The sequence below is a fragment of the Perissodus microlepis genome, chromosome 12 (assembly GCF_051167445.1).
Source record: "Perissodus microlepis isolate ML-2025 ecotype Zambia chromosome 12, ASM5116744v1, whole genome shotgun sequence".
Taxonomy (NCBI): Eukaryota; Metazoa; Chordata; class Actinopteri; order Cichliformes; family Cichlidae; genus Perissodus; species Perissodus microlepis.
Window position 1 is genome coordinate 24639064 of NC_140472.1, and position 18492 is coordinate 24657555.

Genomic DNA, 18492 nt, shown 5'->3' on the forward strand with positions numbered 1-18492 from the left:
AAAGGGTGTCCAACTGTGTACTAGCAAGGCATACTCAAAGTGGGCAGTGAGTGTAATTAACTACTCATAGCCTCTCATCCAAACAAATTCCTCTCATTACTAAATGCACATGTGAAACATGTAATAAGGTTGTAAACTCTAATAATTATAATAATCCAATAAAGAACATGTTCCAAAAAGTTTCCTCAGACCAACAAAAATAAATTCATAAAAGTTAAAGATTTTCTTTATTACAAAGTTGGCATGTTGATGACATTCCACAAAGGCAAAAAATACAAGAACCCAAAAATACAGCAAGTCTTTGATGAGGGATTCATGCTACATGACTGCAGGACCAGAGAAACTAAGAGGACAGGTAGAGCAGAACCAGGACATCGTGATCTTCCTCAGTTTCCTCCTGATATACTGACATAGTAAGAACTTTGTTTTTCTACATCCATTCAATGCCAAATGCAAAAATAAATAAATAAACCAAACAGTTACTGAACATGTTTCCTATACAGCAGAAGAAAGGGAAGCAGCTGCTTTTATTTAATCAAGAGCTGAAAAAGAAAATTCTTCTTTTTTTGTATTCTTTTAGGACTTGATTATTCTTTGCTGGGACAACGTTTTTGCTTTTTTAAAGAAATGTTGTCCTTTTCCTTATATAAAATTATGAAACTAATTTATCTTCATTCAGCAGACAAGGAAGAGCAGATGAAAACTAGATTTTACCTAATATTTAATAAAATATTTCTGCAGCTGAGTGGTAAAAGAATGTAGTCTCTTTGAAAAAATCTACCCAGCAGGATGTTTAGTAACACCGAGCAGCAAACTGCATGTAAATGGTGTCTCAGCAGGACTGCGCTTCACTCCTAGAACTATCAATATAAAGATGCATGCCTTGACTTCACAGTAAAAAACTGGTAATAAATACACGGCTCACTGTCAGGTAGCAAAAGATACAAATGATGCTATCTGTGGATTCCACATTATCTGTGGAAGCCATTAAAGAAGCTCTGATTGACCTCCAGAGATACAAAGAAGGTTCTTCATAGTGAACCACACACAGAGGCATACATATATGTATATATTTATAAATTAATTACACAGGTTCACACAGTCAAATAAAAAAACCCAAATCATGTCCAGTCTTTTCAAGAAGCTCTAGAAATTCTGCAGAATTTAAAGTAGCAGTACTTTCATCTCTCTTTTTAAAGCAAGGGTGTCAAACTTATGGTCCACAGGCCAGAACCAGCCTGCCAAAGGATCCAATCAGGCTCGTTGCATAACTTTTCCAAGTGTGAAATTTGCAAAGAAGACATTAATTTTAGGTTTTCATTTTCTTTTGCACCGGTAAGCAAAACGTTCTGAATAAACAATGATGAAAGTGTTATTGTCCATCTGAATCATCATTAGTCTGAATGTGGAAAAACAACCGTTTTTCTTAAAGATGTTTCAGTTTGCGCATCATCAGTTTTATAAATAGATCATTAGCAATAACCTGAATGTACTGAAACTGCTCTTCACAAAAAGAAAGGGGAACAATTAGTCAGAAGCTTCAGCGATGCAGGCGGCCCACTTGAGCTGTAAGTCACTTATGAGCAAAGATGAGTCTGATACCCTTGTTCTGAAAATGCAAAAACCACATTTCCTCATTTTCCGTGACATTTCTGTCAGACTGCGGTTCAGGCCGTTACAGGCGACCAGTTGAGCCCATTGGTTACATAAATGGTCTACATTGTAGACTCTAAACACAAAGCACCCTGTGTGAAGGGGAAACTAGGTTTTTAAACTTTTTTTTTTTCAAAAACACATCAGATTCGAGACCTATTTTTTTTACTTTTAGAGGCATCTGTGGGCAGAACTTGTTGCTGTGTAAACATACCCAGTGGAGCATTTTACAAACTAATCTAATCTTTCAGGTGTTAAAAAAAAAAAAAAAAAAAAATCTTTTTCCAAAGGACACTTTTTTTCTGCTAATATGGTGCTACTTTAATTTCAGTGTTGTTAAATCCATAACCTTCATATTTTCATATAAAAAAAACCCAGCAAATTACAGCCAGAAGCTTCTAATTCCTGTCAATTATTTCCAACCAAGTAAAGGATGGAGATGCCGCCCTTTCAAACAAGGCACATTTGAGTGTGAAACTTGAATAAGGCCTTGAATAAGGCCTTTTTAAACACAAGCTGTGGTTATCATTAAGCTTTAAGGGGAACTGAAAGAAAGTGAAAATGATCTCACCTAATTGTCGACGCCACCTAAATTAGAAATACAGACATAAAAAGGAAGACTTGCACTTTTTTGTTCGTATCAGTTTTAAACAGTGTGAAAAATATCAGCTTTCAACATGATTGCCATCTCCTGCCTCCAAAGAAATAAATAAATATTAGATATAAATATAAGAAAAGCAGACATTTAGGCTGAAACTATGCTTATTTTATGATAATTTTAAATCTGACCATGTCCCCCCAAAAAAAGGAAAGAAAAAGTCAGAGAGAGCAGAGATTCGCCGGACAGTGATGATATATTGCACCAGTGTTTGCAAATTACTCAGAAGAAACACTTCTTTTTAATGAAGATCACATAGTTAATGCAGTAATCTTGACAAGAATTTATGTTCACAGAAAAAGTTCTGTAAAAGACTTCATCAAAGAAGAATCTCAGGACAGACGAGGTTTTCCAAAACACAAAATAAACATTTCCAGCTGTTCAGCAGACTCAGTGTGGCCTCAATCAAACACCTTAAGAGGAACCCTTTCTCCAAACGCCTCTTTTAAAGGATATTATTGTTAGATATGAGTAGACCACAAGAGTCAGTGTAGTGAAGATTTCACTCTGACCAATCAACTAATGATATGACATTAATCACACCTTAAGGGTGAGGATGTGGGAACATTTCTGGGTATTCAAACCTCTGAAATGAAATGACATGAAACATGGAAGGCCTCTGATAAACAGTAATACTGACACATTAGATAAGTACGGTCTCAGTATGTACATGCATGGGGGGGGGGGGGGAAGCATGATCACATTATAGCCCCTATTGCACATTCAGTTGAACATCAAGTTATGACACTGAAATCCAGTCCTTCCCCCCTGATCTGCTCTGGTCTAAGACCACACTGGACCAAAAACACCAGGGGGGTTTCTTTTGTGTGTGTGTTTCTTTGAGCTCAAGTAACAACCACTCCTGCTAGGAAAGAGTTCAAATATTAACTATGCAGGTCTAAATTCCAGCAGATACAACTGTGACGTGAAAGCAGCAGAGATTGTGTCAGTTTCTCAGATAAACAACTTGAAATAAAACAGTGGACTCTCATCAAAACCATCAGAAATCAGAAAAACACATTGTTACTTTTATTTATTTTTTTGAAAGGGGGGGGGGGCTTTGAAAAAGTCTGAGAATGTCTTAACTAAAGCTCATAAAAAAGGTAATCAGATTTTATATAATATAAATTTAGTTGGAAGAGAGGTACTGTGAAACAAAATGAGCAAATCTGCCTCAATTTTTCTGATTTATGATGCTTTCTTTTACCCGCATTTCTGCTTCTCCCCAACCTCTAAACAACAAAGGTCGAGGGAAAGACGCACGAGACGACGGAAAACCCAAAGCTTCAGACCATTTCTCTCTAGCGTGAGATTTTAAAAGTGTGTGGAAGAACAAAATCACATTGTAGAGCGCTTCTCTCAACTTTCGGACCCCAACCTACGAGTAAGGTATAAAATAATGGAATTTTGTTTAAATAAATACATTCCTTAACAAGGTTAAAATAAAATAACATAAAATAGAATAGAATAAAATGAAATAACTGGGATAAAACACATGACATCTTGAATAAGCTGGACAAACAGCTAATAAAAATTTCCTCCCAGAAAATAATTTCTTTCACAGATTTTCATTTTTTTGGTCTTGCTTTTTTTTTTTTTTTTTTTTCTTGCAAAAATGAAAATATAGTTGTTGGTTTTTTTCTCCCCACATTCTTTGCAAGTATCCATAAAAAAAAAATTTTATAGTACCAATGAGTCATCTTTGAAATATATCTACAGCTGTACAATAGCTCTTGCAACAGTTTGACAATAAATCTTGCAAGTAAATTTACGAAAAAAAAAAAATTTATACATTAAAAAAAGCTTTTTTACAGATGAGTTAAAAAGGGTAATAACAAACAATATAAAAAGAAGATAGAAAGACAGCAGCTGCTAATGAGATTCTTGGAGATTTGTCTTCTCTTCGATGGCCTGTTTCACTATTTCAGCCAACTTCAAGCGGTCGACTTTATCGGAGAAGGCTCGTCCTGCAATGAAAAGCTGCTGGTTAAGGATCTGGTAACTGGTAACAATAAAATTACACTCCTAAATGAGAGCCATGCTTAGTCTTTTTCCCCTAATCTTATAATAACAGAGACAATTAATCTGGTTTCTGTAGATTTTTGTCAGTCTGAATAATTAGGGGTGCAGCGATATTGTTTATACAGTCTTTTCTGATCTTTGCAATAAGCTATTCATTCACCACACATAAGCTCACACCTGAGAAGTGAATGAAAAAAAAAAAACATGGATGACTTTAGAGAGAGCAAGCAACACTGACCGTCCCAACTGAGCCCCTGCAGGCCATCCCTCAGCAGCTTACAGTCTCTGTTGAACCTCCAGGCTTCATACATCACCTCATTCAGCTTCTCATCCTCGTTCTCTCCTGCGCAAAAAAACTATTTTTTACTTCAGAAGTTGTTTTTTTTCTCTCTGAGAGATATGCAACATTGTCAACAGAAGAAATTCACAAGCAGACCCCATATAGACTTTAATGTACACTATCCATGGCCACTTTGTTAGGTACACCTATTCAACTCCTCCTTAATGCAAATATCTAATCAGCCAATCACATGGAAGCAAAAAAATTAGTCACAGGGAAGGAAAGTGATTTCGCACACTAACATCTCTGGCGTTTACAGAGACCAAAAAAATGCCGTGTTGATGCTAGACGGACAGCTTTGAGCTGACAGGAAGGCAACAGTAACTCAAATAACCACTCGTTACAACCAAGGTATGCAGAAGAGCATCTCTTAATACACAACATGTCAAACGTTGAAGCAGTTGAGCTACATCAGCAGAAAACCAAACCTGGAGCCAATCACATCAGCTGAGAACAGAAAACAGAGGCTGTAAGTCACACAGGCTCACCAAAATTGAACAATGTAAAGGTGTGGGGGATATTTTATTGGCACACTTTAGCTCCCTTAATACCAAGTGAGCATCAGTTTAACACAGCCTACTGCAGTGTTACTGCTCATGATATCCATGACTTTATGGCTACAGTGTACCCATCTTCCAATGGCTGCTTCCAGCAGCTTAATGTCACAAAGCCCAAACTGATTTCTTAAACATGACAATGAGTTCTTTATACTCAGAGGACCTGCACAGTCTCCAGATCTCAGTCCAATAAAGCATCTTTGAGGTGGAACAGGTGGAGATTGCTGCCTGCACATCCATCATGCCAAACCTGCAGCAACTCTTTGATGCCATCATGTCAAAATGCACCAAAATCTCTGAGGAATGTTTCCAGCACCTTGCTGAAGAATTAACGAAGAATTAAGGCAGTTCTGGAGGAAAAAACAAGGTCCAACAAAATACGAGAAAGGTGTACCTAATAAAGTGGTCAGTGAGTGTCTATAACCTTACACAGCCTGATTAGAATTCCAGCAATTATTAGTCATAAATGTTCAAACATCAGTGAGTTTCTCTGCATTTTCAAGTTACGTTACAACCAATTAAAGGTTTGGAAAAAAAAAGCTTAGCTGATCATCTGTTCCTCTGTACTTTGGCAGTTCTTATGTTTACTTTTCATCACAGACTGCCAAAAATGCTTCTTAGTTGAATAGAAGTGAAAAACATACGCCAAACTCAACAAGCCAGCACAACTTTTCATACTTCTTCATTAAAATGTTAGTTGTATACTGGCGTGGGTTTACTGACCAGCTTGTGGTAGTATACACTGTGCAATGACATCTCGTAATTTTTCCAGTGCTACGTTGGAGTCTTCCCCTCCGTTTTCTGGGTCGTGAATGAAGAAACTGTCACTGGGCTTTGGGCTGCAACATGGACAGAAAAACATATTTCAGAGCAGATCCTTTTTTTTTTTGAAATACAAGGACTTCCAAATAAATAAAAAAAAACTTTGGAGACACACACACACACAAAGAAAAAAAGAAAACAGCAACTATACCCTAGAAGTTTCCGCTTCCTGAGGATTGGGTTGTTGACAGAGTTTAGGGGCTTCAGGCTGACATTCAGATCCTGAATTCTCATGTTGGCCAGCTGCTCTGCGTGGGCCTGCTGAATCCCTGCAACTACCGCCTGGGAAGCAGAAAGAGGACAGTCAAAGCTGGTATCTATATTTCTGCCTAAGGAGGGCTATACGTAGACTCCAAGCATATGCCCTAAAAATGATCCGTGCTCTCCTCGAAAAACAAACTAAACATGGTGTTGACAGAAGGCAGAAACTGAAACTGATCCCCTGTTTCTCCCCATCGTGTTACCAACGCTGGTGAAGTCTGTGGAGAGTGAAGAAAACGACGACGGCAACAAACTTAGAACAAAGACATAACTCTTCAGGCTTCTCCCCACAGTGTCTATACATCAGAAGCTCCCTATTCACTAACAAGAGCTACATAAATAACATTAAATATTACTGTGAAGCAGCTCCGGTGCTATTGATTTTTGTGTGTAAAAGAAGAAACACGAGACCTAATTGAAAATAAGTATGTATCATTGAAGAGGTTTCTATCAGCTAACAATCAAAACCTGCAGCACGACTCCTGTTAATCTGAAATGACTATAAATCCAACATCAGGAAAGGTAGAAACTATGTCTGTTATATTATAATAATTAAGAATACTCATTTAGCACAGTTTCCTCTGCCAGTCAGATCACTGACGCAATGCACTCACCTTATCCATCATCATCTGTGCCGAGGGCAGCACGTTGTCAAGAGCCTCGGTGCAGTTAAGCCAAGGATGAGCCAAGACTCCCTCAATTGTCAGCCTCTCCTCTGGCTTCACCTTGAGCAGCCTGCAGAGAGGAAACAAAGAGGCAACAGAAAATACATGTGGGTCAGAAAAAGAGTGAATGAGTGAGACTAACAGAGGGATGGGACGAATACATACAAGGAAGACAGAGGAGAAAAGGAAGGCAATATGGGGTAAACAAGATGACAGGAGAGTTAATGAGTCTGCTGAGGGGTGTACTACAAAATATGCTGGACAAAGTCAGGTATTCTTTGCATCAACTGGATTGACAAACCTAAACCATAAATCAGAGATAATGGGTACGACAGTAGGGATTGCAAAGTTTCGTTGTTATCAGGCTCTGTGCCTACTCACAAAAAAAAAAGGGGGGGGGGGGGGGGGGGGGCTTGATGGGTCATGTGATTCTTCAGTTTTCTTCAATTAAAAGGAAAAGGTCACAAAGGACGATGAAGAACATTTACATGGCAAAAAGCAAAACTTGTGCAGAGTGTTATTGGCGTGAATGACTATTCTATTATATAAATATTTAATATAATTTTTATTTTGGTCATTTATTTATTTTAGATCATTTGAAGGCTTTTTTAGTTTTTATTGTGATAGGAGAGTAGAGAAACAACAGGAAGCTGGAAATAAGATCAGATGAAGACAAACCCATCCCTGTGCCCTCAGAGAGCTAAAGTGGCACCCCAGTTTTCCATTTATTTCTCATGTTGGAGCTGAACTCTGATACATACAAACTTAATATTTAAAAAAAAGGTGACTGAGGTCTGAAATCGTTTCATAATGAAGGACGTGTGATTATCTATTAGGTTATAGAAAAAAATCCTGTAGGTAGACAAAGAATAGAAATAGGAAGAAGACTTACTTGCGTACAATGTCCTTGGCCATCTCAGAGATCTGGCTCCACTCGTCTTCGGGAAAGTCAAAGCTGCCGGTCATAATCTTCTTCCTCATGTCCTTTGGGATGGTGCGACTGTGATGCTTGGAGTAGAACGGAGGGTAGCCACACAGCATTACGTAGATAATCACACCGAGAGACCACAAGTCACAGCTCTGTAGACAGAAAAGAAACCTTTTAAAAAATAATTCACCAGTGAACCAGGCCTGACGCACCTACAGCAGGAATCCCAGATATGAGTCTTGCCTTGTTATAGGTGTAAGGAGTGGGTGAGGTAGGTATAATTCCAGACTTTTCCTTCTGGTGCCTTCTTTGAGCCTCAAGTACCTGTATAGAAAACAGGGCCAGAATACATCATTAAGATATGATGCATTCAGTCGTTACTGATGTGTCAGCCGTCAGTGGAATGAGAAAGCAAGTGCATCTTTTTTAACCTGAGGTGCTACGTAGTAAGGAGTAAACTGAGGGGTCATCAAGTCTCCTTGGTCGATTTTGGCAAAGCCAAAGTCACACAGCTTCACAGGTGCATCCTGCAGAACAGACAGAATCACGGAATGAGAGACACGAATATGTTTTGAGCATAAAAACTTTTTATTAGCAACTTCATGTAAGATATTTTCTCTGGGGCTTCACGGAGTTTCACTTGATGGGATTTCTTAGCTGGAACACCTTTGGGACATTACTGAAATTGCTGCCAGGGCAGAATTGATTTCCAAGTCTGTCACAGCCACTGCAGATTTTCTAATTCTACATTATCTTTGCCAAAGTCTGCTAGATATAGTCTGAGAGAAAAAAAAAACAAAAAAACAAAAAAACCCTTTGATCCACTGTGTCGAAAAGTCTAGCAAAGCTTCTACTCTTTTGCATTTCATTCTGTATTTTGTATAAATAATTAATTAGCTAAAAGTAATTGGCTGTGGCAGCTTTAACGTTACTTCAAAACTGCAGTATTTACATCTGTGTGTGCAACAACGCAGCATCAGGAGCTTACCAGAGAGTTATCTTTGAAGAGAAGGTTCTCTGGCTTCAGGTCACGATGTGCAATATTTAGAGAGTGACAATGCTCCAACGCTTGGCTGATCTACAGGGAGGGAGACATAAAACTGAGACACCATCTATAGATTTATTAAAAACAGCCTAGGGTTGAACTGGTGTGTGCCACTTAATCCAAACAGCAGGTAGTAATGACAAGGCGAGGCTGTGTGACATGTTACTGCAGCTTTACAGGAAAAGACAGACGATGTCACAAAACACAAGATAAAGGTGGGCCACAGTTAGGTCTGTTCACCTACCTGTTTGGTGACCTGACTGGCCATCTTTTCAGTAAAGTGCCTGTGCTGACTGATTCTGTGGAACAGCTCGCCACCCTCCATCATTTCCATAACAATCAGGAGCCTCGCTCTGTGAAGAACGATTGGAGGAAACCGTGAAAACCAGGAGATGGAGATATGTTAAATTCTTTCTTTTATGACAAGAGATTCACTGAATCCTACAAAAACAGACTGAGTGCCTCACCTTGGGCTGGATTCATGGGGGAATTGAACACTGTTGGCATAAACTTCCAGGATTTGCACTATGTTTGGGTGGTTGGCACACATCATATGGAGACGCACCTGGAGAGAAAACAATCAAAGTGAATTTAGAGTAACTCTCTTAAATAGTTTAAATTCTCCATGTTTAAGCCAGGTGAAAGTCATTGCAACAGAGAATAGCATCATATCATCAGTACAGTCACTCTGATGTGCAGTGTCGGCACTTCCCAGGCAAAAAGAGAAATTTAATGTGAGATCAATGACATCTATTAGTATTCAAATGTTTAAACTACATCAAAGCTGACACAGAAATCATTTTATTACACGTTTCCACCGCTTTACTGGTTTTATTAAGCAGATGAGTCAACTAATGCACATTCGTTACCAATGAATGCCAAAAATTGACAAATTCTGTAAATGTAAATGCAAATTAAGCAGCTGCAAATACCAAGAATTCTTCTAAATAATTAGACCATCGGAAATTATACAGTGTCAGACTCAGAAAAAAGCAGATTGCAAGACAGACAAAGACAGTACGCCAACACCAAGTCTGTGTAGCTTGTTTTGACTGCACTGCTTAACTGCTGCATAAGCTGCTTGATCAAAACAGGGGGCTGCTAATGACACGGAGAGGCTGCTAAGACAAACTGTTCACTGCAGGGAGACAGCGTTACAGACAAAGGCGCTCATACAAACAGGCTGAAGTACAAGAGAAGCAAGGAAGAAAAAAAACAGGAATTAATACAGACTGATAACAGGCAGGCAGAACAAAGCATACTGACACAGCCCCAGACAACAAACAGCAGGTATAAATCACAGCCATGACAGTGTTTCCTCTAACCTCATTTCTGGCCTTGGGGCGATCAATAAGGATCTTCAGGGCCAGGCGTTCCTGAGTTGACTTCTTCACACAAACTCTGCAAAAGAAGAAAACAAGTATCAACAAACACCTCACGCACCATGATAGATGTGTCAGATGTGTGCCTGTGCCAAGAATCAGGAATTAAGTATATCTAAACTTGCAGGACTTTTCTCATTTTCTGGTGTTTCTATTAACAATCAGTTGCTCTGCTTGTCACTCATCTGTATTACATCATCTGTTCTCAACAATAAAAGACGGGCTAATGTAAGGAAAGATCTGAAGGGATGATCTGTTACAAAGCTTAGTGACAACATCTGAAAAGGTGGTGTTGTTTTAGGTGCATCAAGAACCTAATATATTCAGATTAAAACCTAAAAACTGTGCAAACTCTTTAACATGTTATTCATATAACTTTATAGCAAATTGGCTTAATTATTTACAGTTTCACCTGAAAATGATTTAAGCCTTGCCAGCTTTTCACAACATCCTGATAAACACACTAAATCATTAAAAGGCGTCTCTCTTATACTTGCAACCAGCTCCTCTACATGAGGTCACAGGTGAAATCATTAAACCACTATGTCACATAAAACAACCATCCAAGCATTTTACAGCATTCCCATCTACCTATCTGATTAAGAAACAAGATTACAATCAAGTCCAGTCCAGATAAAACTGCATTCCCCAAATCCACAACAAATAAAATGCCAGACAGTGTCCTGTCTTTACTTAAACAAAACAGCTGATATCAATGAGGGACAATGTGTAGGCTGACAATGTCTGGACACTTCTTTTTCTTTTAACTTGAGATGCCATTTCACCCTTAAAAAAAGCTTTAAAGTAGATAAAAAAAACGTAATTCAACAGTTTCAGATAGGGCTGTTCGATATAACGATATATATCGGATGACGATATAAAAACGTCTATGTTTCATTTTACGCTATCATTTGTTTCGTGGTGTCGCAAAATAAACTGTTTACGGCAATACTTTTTCATCGTTTTGATGGTCACTGTAGTGGCTATATTAATTTCTTAAAGTTCTCTCTTTCTCTTATATTTAATATAACCACACTACAGACGGACAAGCACCTGTTTTTATGAGTTGTCGTTAGCAACAAAACCATCGCGTGTCCGCTTGTTTATGTTCCACATAAACCTTTCACAATAAAGCTCAAGATCCTGTTGAGACTTTTCAAAATAAACTGAATCACGTGAAAGAGCAGATTATTTACGGATGAGAAGCAAAAAAGAGCCGCCAGGTGCTAAAAAATAAACCTTAGACTCAAACATTAGAACAGGCTTTTCCCCGCAACACGCTGTGTAATAAATACTCACAAAGAAAACGGCGGCCGTTACAACTTATGTCTAGAAATGTATAGTTTCATGCATCTGTTAAAACACTGGACTCCAGCTACATGACACGCAGCTGGAAACACTTTCCGCAAGTCGAGCTGCCCGAGATTCATAGAATTTACAGAAAATGTTACATTTTTGTGATTTATATCATTATCAGGACGATAGAATTCTTATATCGGGATATGAGATTTTGGTCATCGCACAGCCCTAGTTTCAGATATATTTTGTCTGCAGACAGCTAATTATTTGCATGTTATTTAAAATAAATATTCTTCTGTTAATAGACTAATCACTTTAGGACTTATATTTATAATCTGAGGATGTGTAAATACTTTATCTGTAAAGCTTGAATTTATATTTGCGTAGGCGTTCTTATTTTATTTAAAAGACTTTAAAGTTGTAAAGGTAGTTTCTGTGTGCTAACGTGCTGTTTTAGACTATTACACTCCTACATACCGCCTGGATATGATCTGATGTTGAATTATATAAGGCCAAACAGAAGCAAAGAGAAGACATCAGCTGACTAGCTGGATTTAAGAACTTTATTTTGTCAATATCAAAGTTTGTTGTGGGAATGGTGAATCTGCTCTGCATCTTTGTATGTAGAGTAAACCAAAGGAAAAGTCATCTGTGGATGCATATTTTTCATCGTCACAAGGATAAAATGAAGTAAATAACTCCTGGAAATGGGTTTCCTCAATCCACATTTTGAACTGCACACTCATTAAATATGAAACGTGCAGATACATAATTCATTTTTGGAAGAATCTAATAACTCCCTTTCCCTCTCCTCTAATCTACAGGGGCTCAAATATTCACTTTAAACACTTACTTTGAACTCAGATTACACTATTAAAGTATTACTGGGAAAAACATTCAGCTCTGGCCAAAGTTCACTTCACTAGAAACCAATACCTTCCCAAATGAATGACAGAATTAGTCCGGTGGCGGGGGATACAGTAAAAGACATGAATGTGCTAGCAGACGGACGCAGGTAAGAAGGAAGTAATAAGAGTTCCGAGCAAAAAAACGAGTTAGAAATATAAAACATGAGGTGAGCAAAAGTTGCTCAAAAAAAATAGCATGAATCATACCAGCATGTTTACATGGTGGGTTGATGAGTCAATTTCACTGTTTTCTCATCACTCAAGGCCAAAAATATACACATTGGGTAATAACAGATTGCTCTTGCTTGATCCAGACTAATGATAGCCTCAAAGTGCAGAATGAGCAGAAGAAGTCAGTGGCAGACACTGATATATTACCACTGGCATCTAACTAGAATCAGCAAGACAGACAGACCTGCACTAAAAAGACTGCGTATAGCATAAACAGACTTAAATCTGCTGGCAGAGCTGCTGCCTCTCTGTAAAGTTCAGCAGAAACAGAATGAATCTAAAAGTCATTCCTGTGAAGAGATATCCCAGTGAAGCAGGGCAATGCAGCGTTTACTAATTTTTAATATTAAAAGGAGTCATTTATAACAGTGATTGCTACTTATGCATATGCGGTATAAGCTTTCCTGTGATCGATTACTCCCCATTTTACGGTGTGAAGACAATTAGAGGAATATAGAAGGGAAATGGACGACTTAAGCAAACTGCTATGTTTTATAATTGATCCCTTGTGTATCCACAGCTAGACTAAACCCAACAAAGCCAAGGAATTGGAAATAAACTCACTTTCTTCAAGAGGATTACGATTTTAAGCTGTTAGTTTACACAACACATGGGTAGTAATGCTTTTAACAGCGAGTCTGTGAACTGAATCCCAGCGAGTCTGACCATTTGTTGTATTCTACTCGCTTCTCGCACTTCATGTTTCTTGTCCCTCTCAACTGTTCCATCAATATGGGCGCAACAGGCTTGTGCAACAGGCTTGAAAGAAACCTACCATGCCCACACGCTGCTGTGTTTTACAGCATGTCTACACATTTTTAAACTTTCATTCTGCAATGCCAAAAGAACCTGCACAAATGGGCACAAATGCTGAACTCCCAAACTCTGCTTAGGGCCACCGTCCTGTTAAAGGAACTTTCTTTTGGACTGGCTGCCCCTTGCTAACAGATTGTCTTCCAGAGCAGCTGTGTGGAGCTGCTGTGCTCACAGCCAGAGCTGCATGCCTGAAACGACCATATTATCACTGACGCCATAAAGAAGCAAGAGTAGAGACAAAAACATCTGAAACTGAACTGAGTAACTGAGGTTACTTGCACACATACTTACCTCATTATGGCACAATGCCAAGTGTTGGATGGAGCGGTGTAAAGCACACCACTACTGGACTCTGGGCAAGTCTAGGTTTGGAGAATGCCAGGAGAACATTACTGACCTGACTGCACTATGCCAGGTGTTAAGTTTGGTGGAAGAAGAAGAATGCTATGGGACTATTTTTTCTGGGGTCTACCTGGGCCTCCTAGTTCCATTTTTCGAGTTGTAATGTTTGACTCTGCTATGAAAGAACTTGTCTGCCCTGACACCTTTGGGATAAACTAGACGCTACAGGCCAGCTAATGGACAGCTTGATTGACGCATGCTTGCATATCTCACTTAGACTGACTTCGCAGGGGAGATGGAGAGGGCTAAGCTTCCCTGCCAATGGAGCTGTCAGGTCAAGATGCCAGGGCAGCATAGCATCATCCTCATTCTCATTATTATCATCTCTGATGATATCCATGATAACATCCTCCTCCTCGTCTTCTCCATGCTTCTCTTAGGAGTTGAAAACTCCAGGTTCTCGTGGGGGGCTAGAGACTGTTACAAAGAGGGTCAGGAAACCCCATGTCCTTGAAGTCATTGATCTGACGTTGTGGTAGTGGAGCCTGAATGGTCATTCAGAGGTCATTCCCCATAGTGAGATACCTCACTTGGTTTTCAGAGAACTGGGGTTAGGCCAGTAACCAAAGGATTCTTCAGTGTCTGATCTGATAAATGCTCTTTTAAATGAGTGGGGTGAAAAATTCCCACAGACACATCCCAAAATCTTGCAGGAATCCTTTCCAAAATTGTGGAAGCTATTATAGCCACAAATGGGGACCAACTTCATATTAATGCCTCATATTAATAGAATATGATGTCAAAAAATCGCCTTTAGGTGTAATGCAACTTTTTCTCATATGGTGTACATGAACATAACAAAATGAAAACATAATGAGTCCAGTTTAACTGACTTCCACTGAGGTATTGAGGGATACGTGCATTGGGTGGGATTCAAGTCCACCATGCTGCAATTACATAGACTGTGCTTGTGCCAACTGAGCCACCTCCAAAAACAACAGAAATCGTGCCTGTGCCAAACATTTTAAGCTCCCAGCTGCAATGCTCTTACACACGGGTAGCAGGTCCAGTCAGTTAAAGCAAGTGACAAGCACCTGGTCCTTTCAGAATTTTTAATGTGTTAACGTGTCAAGGATAAGGTCAGGCTGTGCAACAGCAAATTTAATGCAAGAGAATCACTAGAAATGCATACAGATGAGTTCGTCTAGTCAATAGCTCAGCTAACAAATAAATCTAAATCAGCTCTGACATCGACTCTGCGGTGTATTCAGAGACTCCGATGTATACATAGATTTAATCGTGCACTGCATGGGGACACAACAATCTCTGTCACCCTCTTCAATCAAATCACTTTACTTAAAAATACTCTGAATCACAATAATCTATTTTCAGGTATAAACAAAACTACACTGTAACCTCAGTTAACGCTGACTGCGTTCTCACAGTTGTGTTTAACCCAGGAGTGTTAAGAGTTCTCCCTGTGGGATTCTGCAGCACTAATAAATGACAATAACTAATTTCCATAGACGTCAGAAGCACAGGTAAAAGGTGATTTCTCAATCACAAACAGATATCATGATAATGTTTCCTGGTTGTGTAATACTCCTCACACTGGCCATAGTTCAAGAAAAATAATCCCGTTCCACATTTTGGCACCAACAGACTGCAGCAGAAAAGATAAAATTTCAAGAATAAAGAAAAGTCTTTTTTAAAAGACTTACCTGACAGGGCCACTGATGCCAGCTCCCAGTTTCTGTGTCCAGTTTATGTTGTACTCGTCCAAAATAGATGTCTCCTGTTAAAAAGACAAAATAATACCATATAGTATATCAGAACATTGAAGAAAAGGCAGACCACCGTGGTAGACAGGAATGTTAAAAAAAGATCTAGGCTTAAGTTTATGAATCATCTGTGCCTTTCACAACAGTCAGCACGGGGTATGCCATGCTTTATGATCATTAGCTCACAAGAAAGAAAAGAAAATACTGTATAAAAAAAAAAAAAAAAAAAAAAAACAACCCCCCCCCCCCCAAACATTTGATCAATGCCAATACACAGGCAGTGATTATACCAGTACACAGAATATGATGTTTATTATAATACATACTGTATGTTATATTCATAACATATATTCAAAAGACTACTGCAGATACTAGTTACATTATACTAAATGGAAAGAAACACATTAACCCTACTGTGTTAACACTGGGTGGTGTAATAGCTATACATCTATGGGCTCTAGTTTCACAATACTACCATTCCTTGACAGAAAAAAGATTTAGAAAAAAGACAGCTTGGCTGCTATAACACAAATGCACCTGGAAAATCATGCTGCTGGTGCCAAAATAAATTATTTAAAGACAAGTTCACCCAGACAAGTTCAGTAATCAACTAAAAAATCAAAATAAAACAAATCAAGTTCTCTTTGACAAACCCCCAAACTTGAGGCCAGAAATTTTTGGCATTAGTCCCCTTTCCTTATAACATAATTTTCTGGGACATGTGAACATTAGCTGATTAAAATATAACTGTTGCAACACTTGACAATGTTTTACTACAGCTTGACAACCAGGAAAGTGCGATTTCGTGTCAAGACACTATTAAAGTAATCCAAAAAAAGATATCCTCTTAATTGGTCGAGGTGGAGTATTCGGCCGAAATCTCCCATAGCTGTTTAACTGGGATTAGACTTGCTGATTGTGAAAGCCATAGCATATGATTCACATGATGTTCACATTCATCAAACCCTATGTTTGATGAATGTGAGGTTTAGTGAATCACTGGTGACTCACTGAACCAAAAGACAGAAGCACTGTCATTCTGGAAAAACACCCCTCCATTTAGTTTCACTAAGAGATAAACACAGTCAACAGAACAACTCTATTGATTTGCAGTGACTTTTCATTCTAAGGGGACCCAAATGATGTCAGCAAACCCCCACAACCTAACAAAGTCAACAGATCTCATCACTTTAAGAGGGAGTCCAGGGTTCTTTAATCACACAACTTGAAGGACGAGTGATCAAAAACTACGCAGATTTGTAATGCTTTAATACTTTTTTTTTTTCTGGAGCAAGGAAACATGCAAGATTATTTCCCAGCATTTGGTTTAATGCGCCAGGAAATTGATAAAACAGAGTCAGGGTTAAGCCAAAAGCTACTCAGCGAACGTGTGCTCCAGTTCTAGAGTACCTCTTGCCCAACCATGAAAGCAGGGGCCAGGACAACTCCAGATCACATTTTACTGTTGACATAGATGCCAGGGCAATGACACACTGAGGGGAGCCAGCCAGGAACAAACCCCAGATCCAGTTTGCAGGGAAATAAGGCTGGTTAATGATCATGACCATTGTTAAATGGGTCTAAACTGCAAAGAAATGAATATTATGTTTTTTAAAACATGTTCAACATTTCTGCCATGCAAATCACACATAAATCTCATCTGCTGTCAATAAATATGAGTTTATGACTGTCTCGTGAAACAAGATAAAACTGCGCTCTTCATGTAGCATGCATTGAGCAACAGCTTTAAAAAGATAACAATATTTCCATCACCTGAGTGGAGTGGACCAGTAACCAAGCAGAAGAAGTGTCATTTTAGGTTACCTTGATGAATTTGTCTGCGTTGTTATCCTCCGACATGGTTTTGTGCTCCGGACAGATGAAGTCTGCCTCCCCAAACTCAGACTGAACACAGTGGAAACGAAGCGTTTGTGTCTTGTCTGACCTTTATAAAGTACCCCGGGCTGCACCAAGGCTTTCTATACTACTAGTTATAACAGGAAAAGGCCATCGGGGCAAAATGATACTCGGCTACAGAGCAACCAAAGCCGAGTGCCGTTCCTTTGGAAAACTGAAGCCCAGCAGCTGGTACGATTTAACGTTAGATCAGACCAGCTCGGCTCACAACCTCGGGGCCCGACTCGCTCTTCCAGTCGTCTCAAATTCACTGTAGTGACCATGTAGAGTGGCAAACTGCGAGCAAGGTGACCAGAAAAGAGAAGTCCAACAGGGACAAGTCCAGCACTTTTGGAGGCGCAGCGAGCAGGGGGGCCTTACAGTGGTATTTTTAGCCAGCGCAGTGAGAGCAGTGCTCTGCTAACGCTGCGGAGACACTGAAGACTGGCCAAGCTGCTGTATGCTGCTACATTTCACGGTGAAAGCAGTCGATTACATAACAAAGACAACAGTGAACGATACGGCGGAACGAAGATACTCTCTGAAAATTAGCGATAGTACACTGGGTGACACCTGGGTTGATCTGACAAGAAGAGCACACCGCGTTCTCAGCAGCAGGACAATCTATTATGTCGTCGAGCCTTCTGACACGCTAGGTAACGAGCTAACCGAGTCGCGTCGGTTTTCCTGCTCCAGTCAAAGCCAGGGATGTTAAAATTCTCAGCAGACCGTGATAACTATCAGAACTCGTATGGAACAGCAACAACACATAGCAGATGACAGGAGTTATCGGAGACTGCATTCAGCGGTGGCCAAAAGATATCCGCATCTCTGGACTGTTTTGCTAATCCCATAGGGGTCTTGTCAGAGGAATACACACAACGCC

General features: G+C 39.3%; 1 protein-coding gene across 1 annotated transcript; it reads right to left on the minus strand.

Annotated features, from left to right (window-relative positions):
* Positions 1-200: 200 nt before the first annotated feature.
* mapkapk5 (MAPK activated protein kinase 5) lies at positions 201-18492 on the minus strand. The gene is made up of 14 exons (XM_084945712.1): positions 17535-18492; positions 15651-15724; positions 10277-10352; positions 9419-9516; positions 9196-9304; positions 8895-8984; positions 8338-8433; positions 8150-8230; positions 7871-8058; positions 6928-7048; positions 6204-6334; positions 5954-6069; positions 4572-4676; positions 201-4278 (listed from the first exon to the last, which is right to left on the minus strand). The coding sequence occupies exons 1-14, from the start codon at positions 17568-17570 to the stop codon at positions 4184-4186; spliced, it is 1416 nt and encodes a 471-aa protein (XP_084801838.1). The 5' UTR covers positions 17571-18492; the 3' UTR covers positions 201-4183.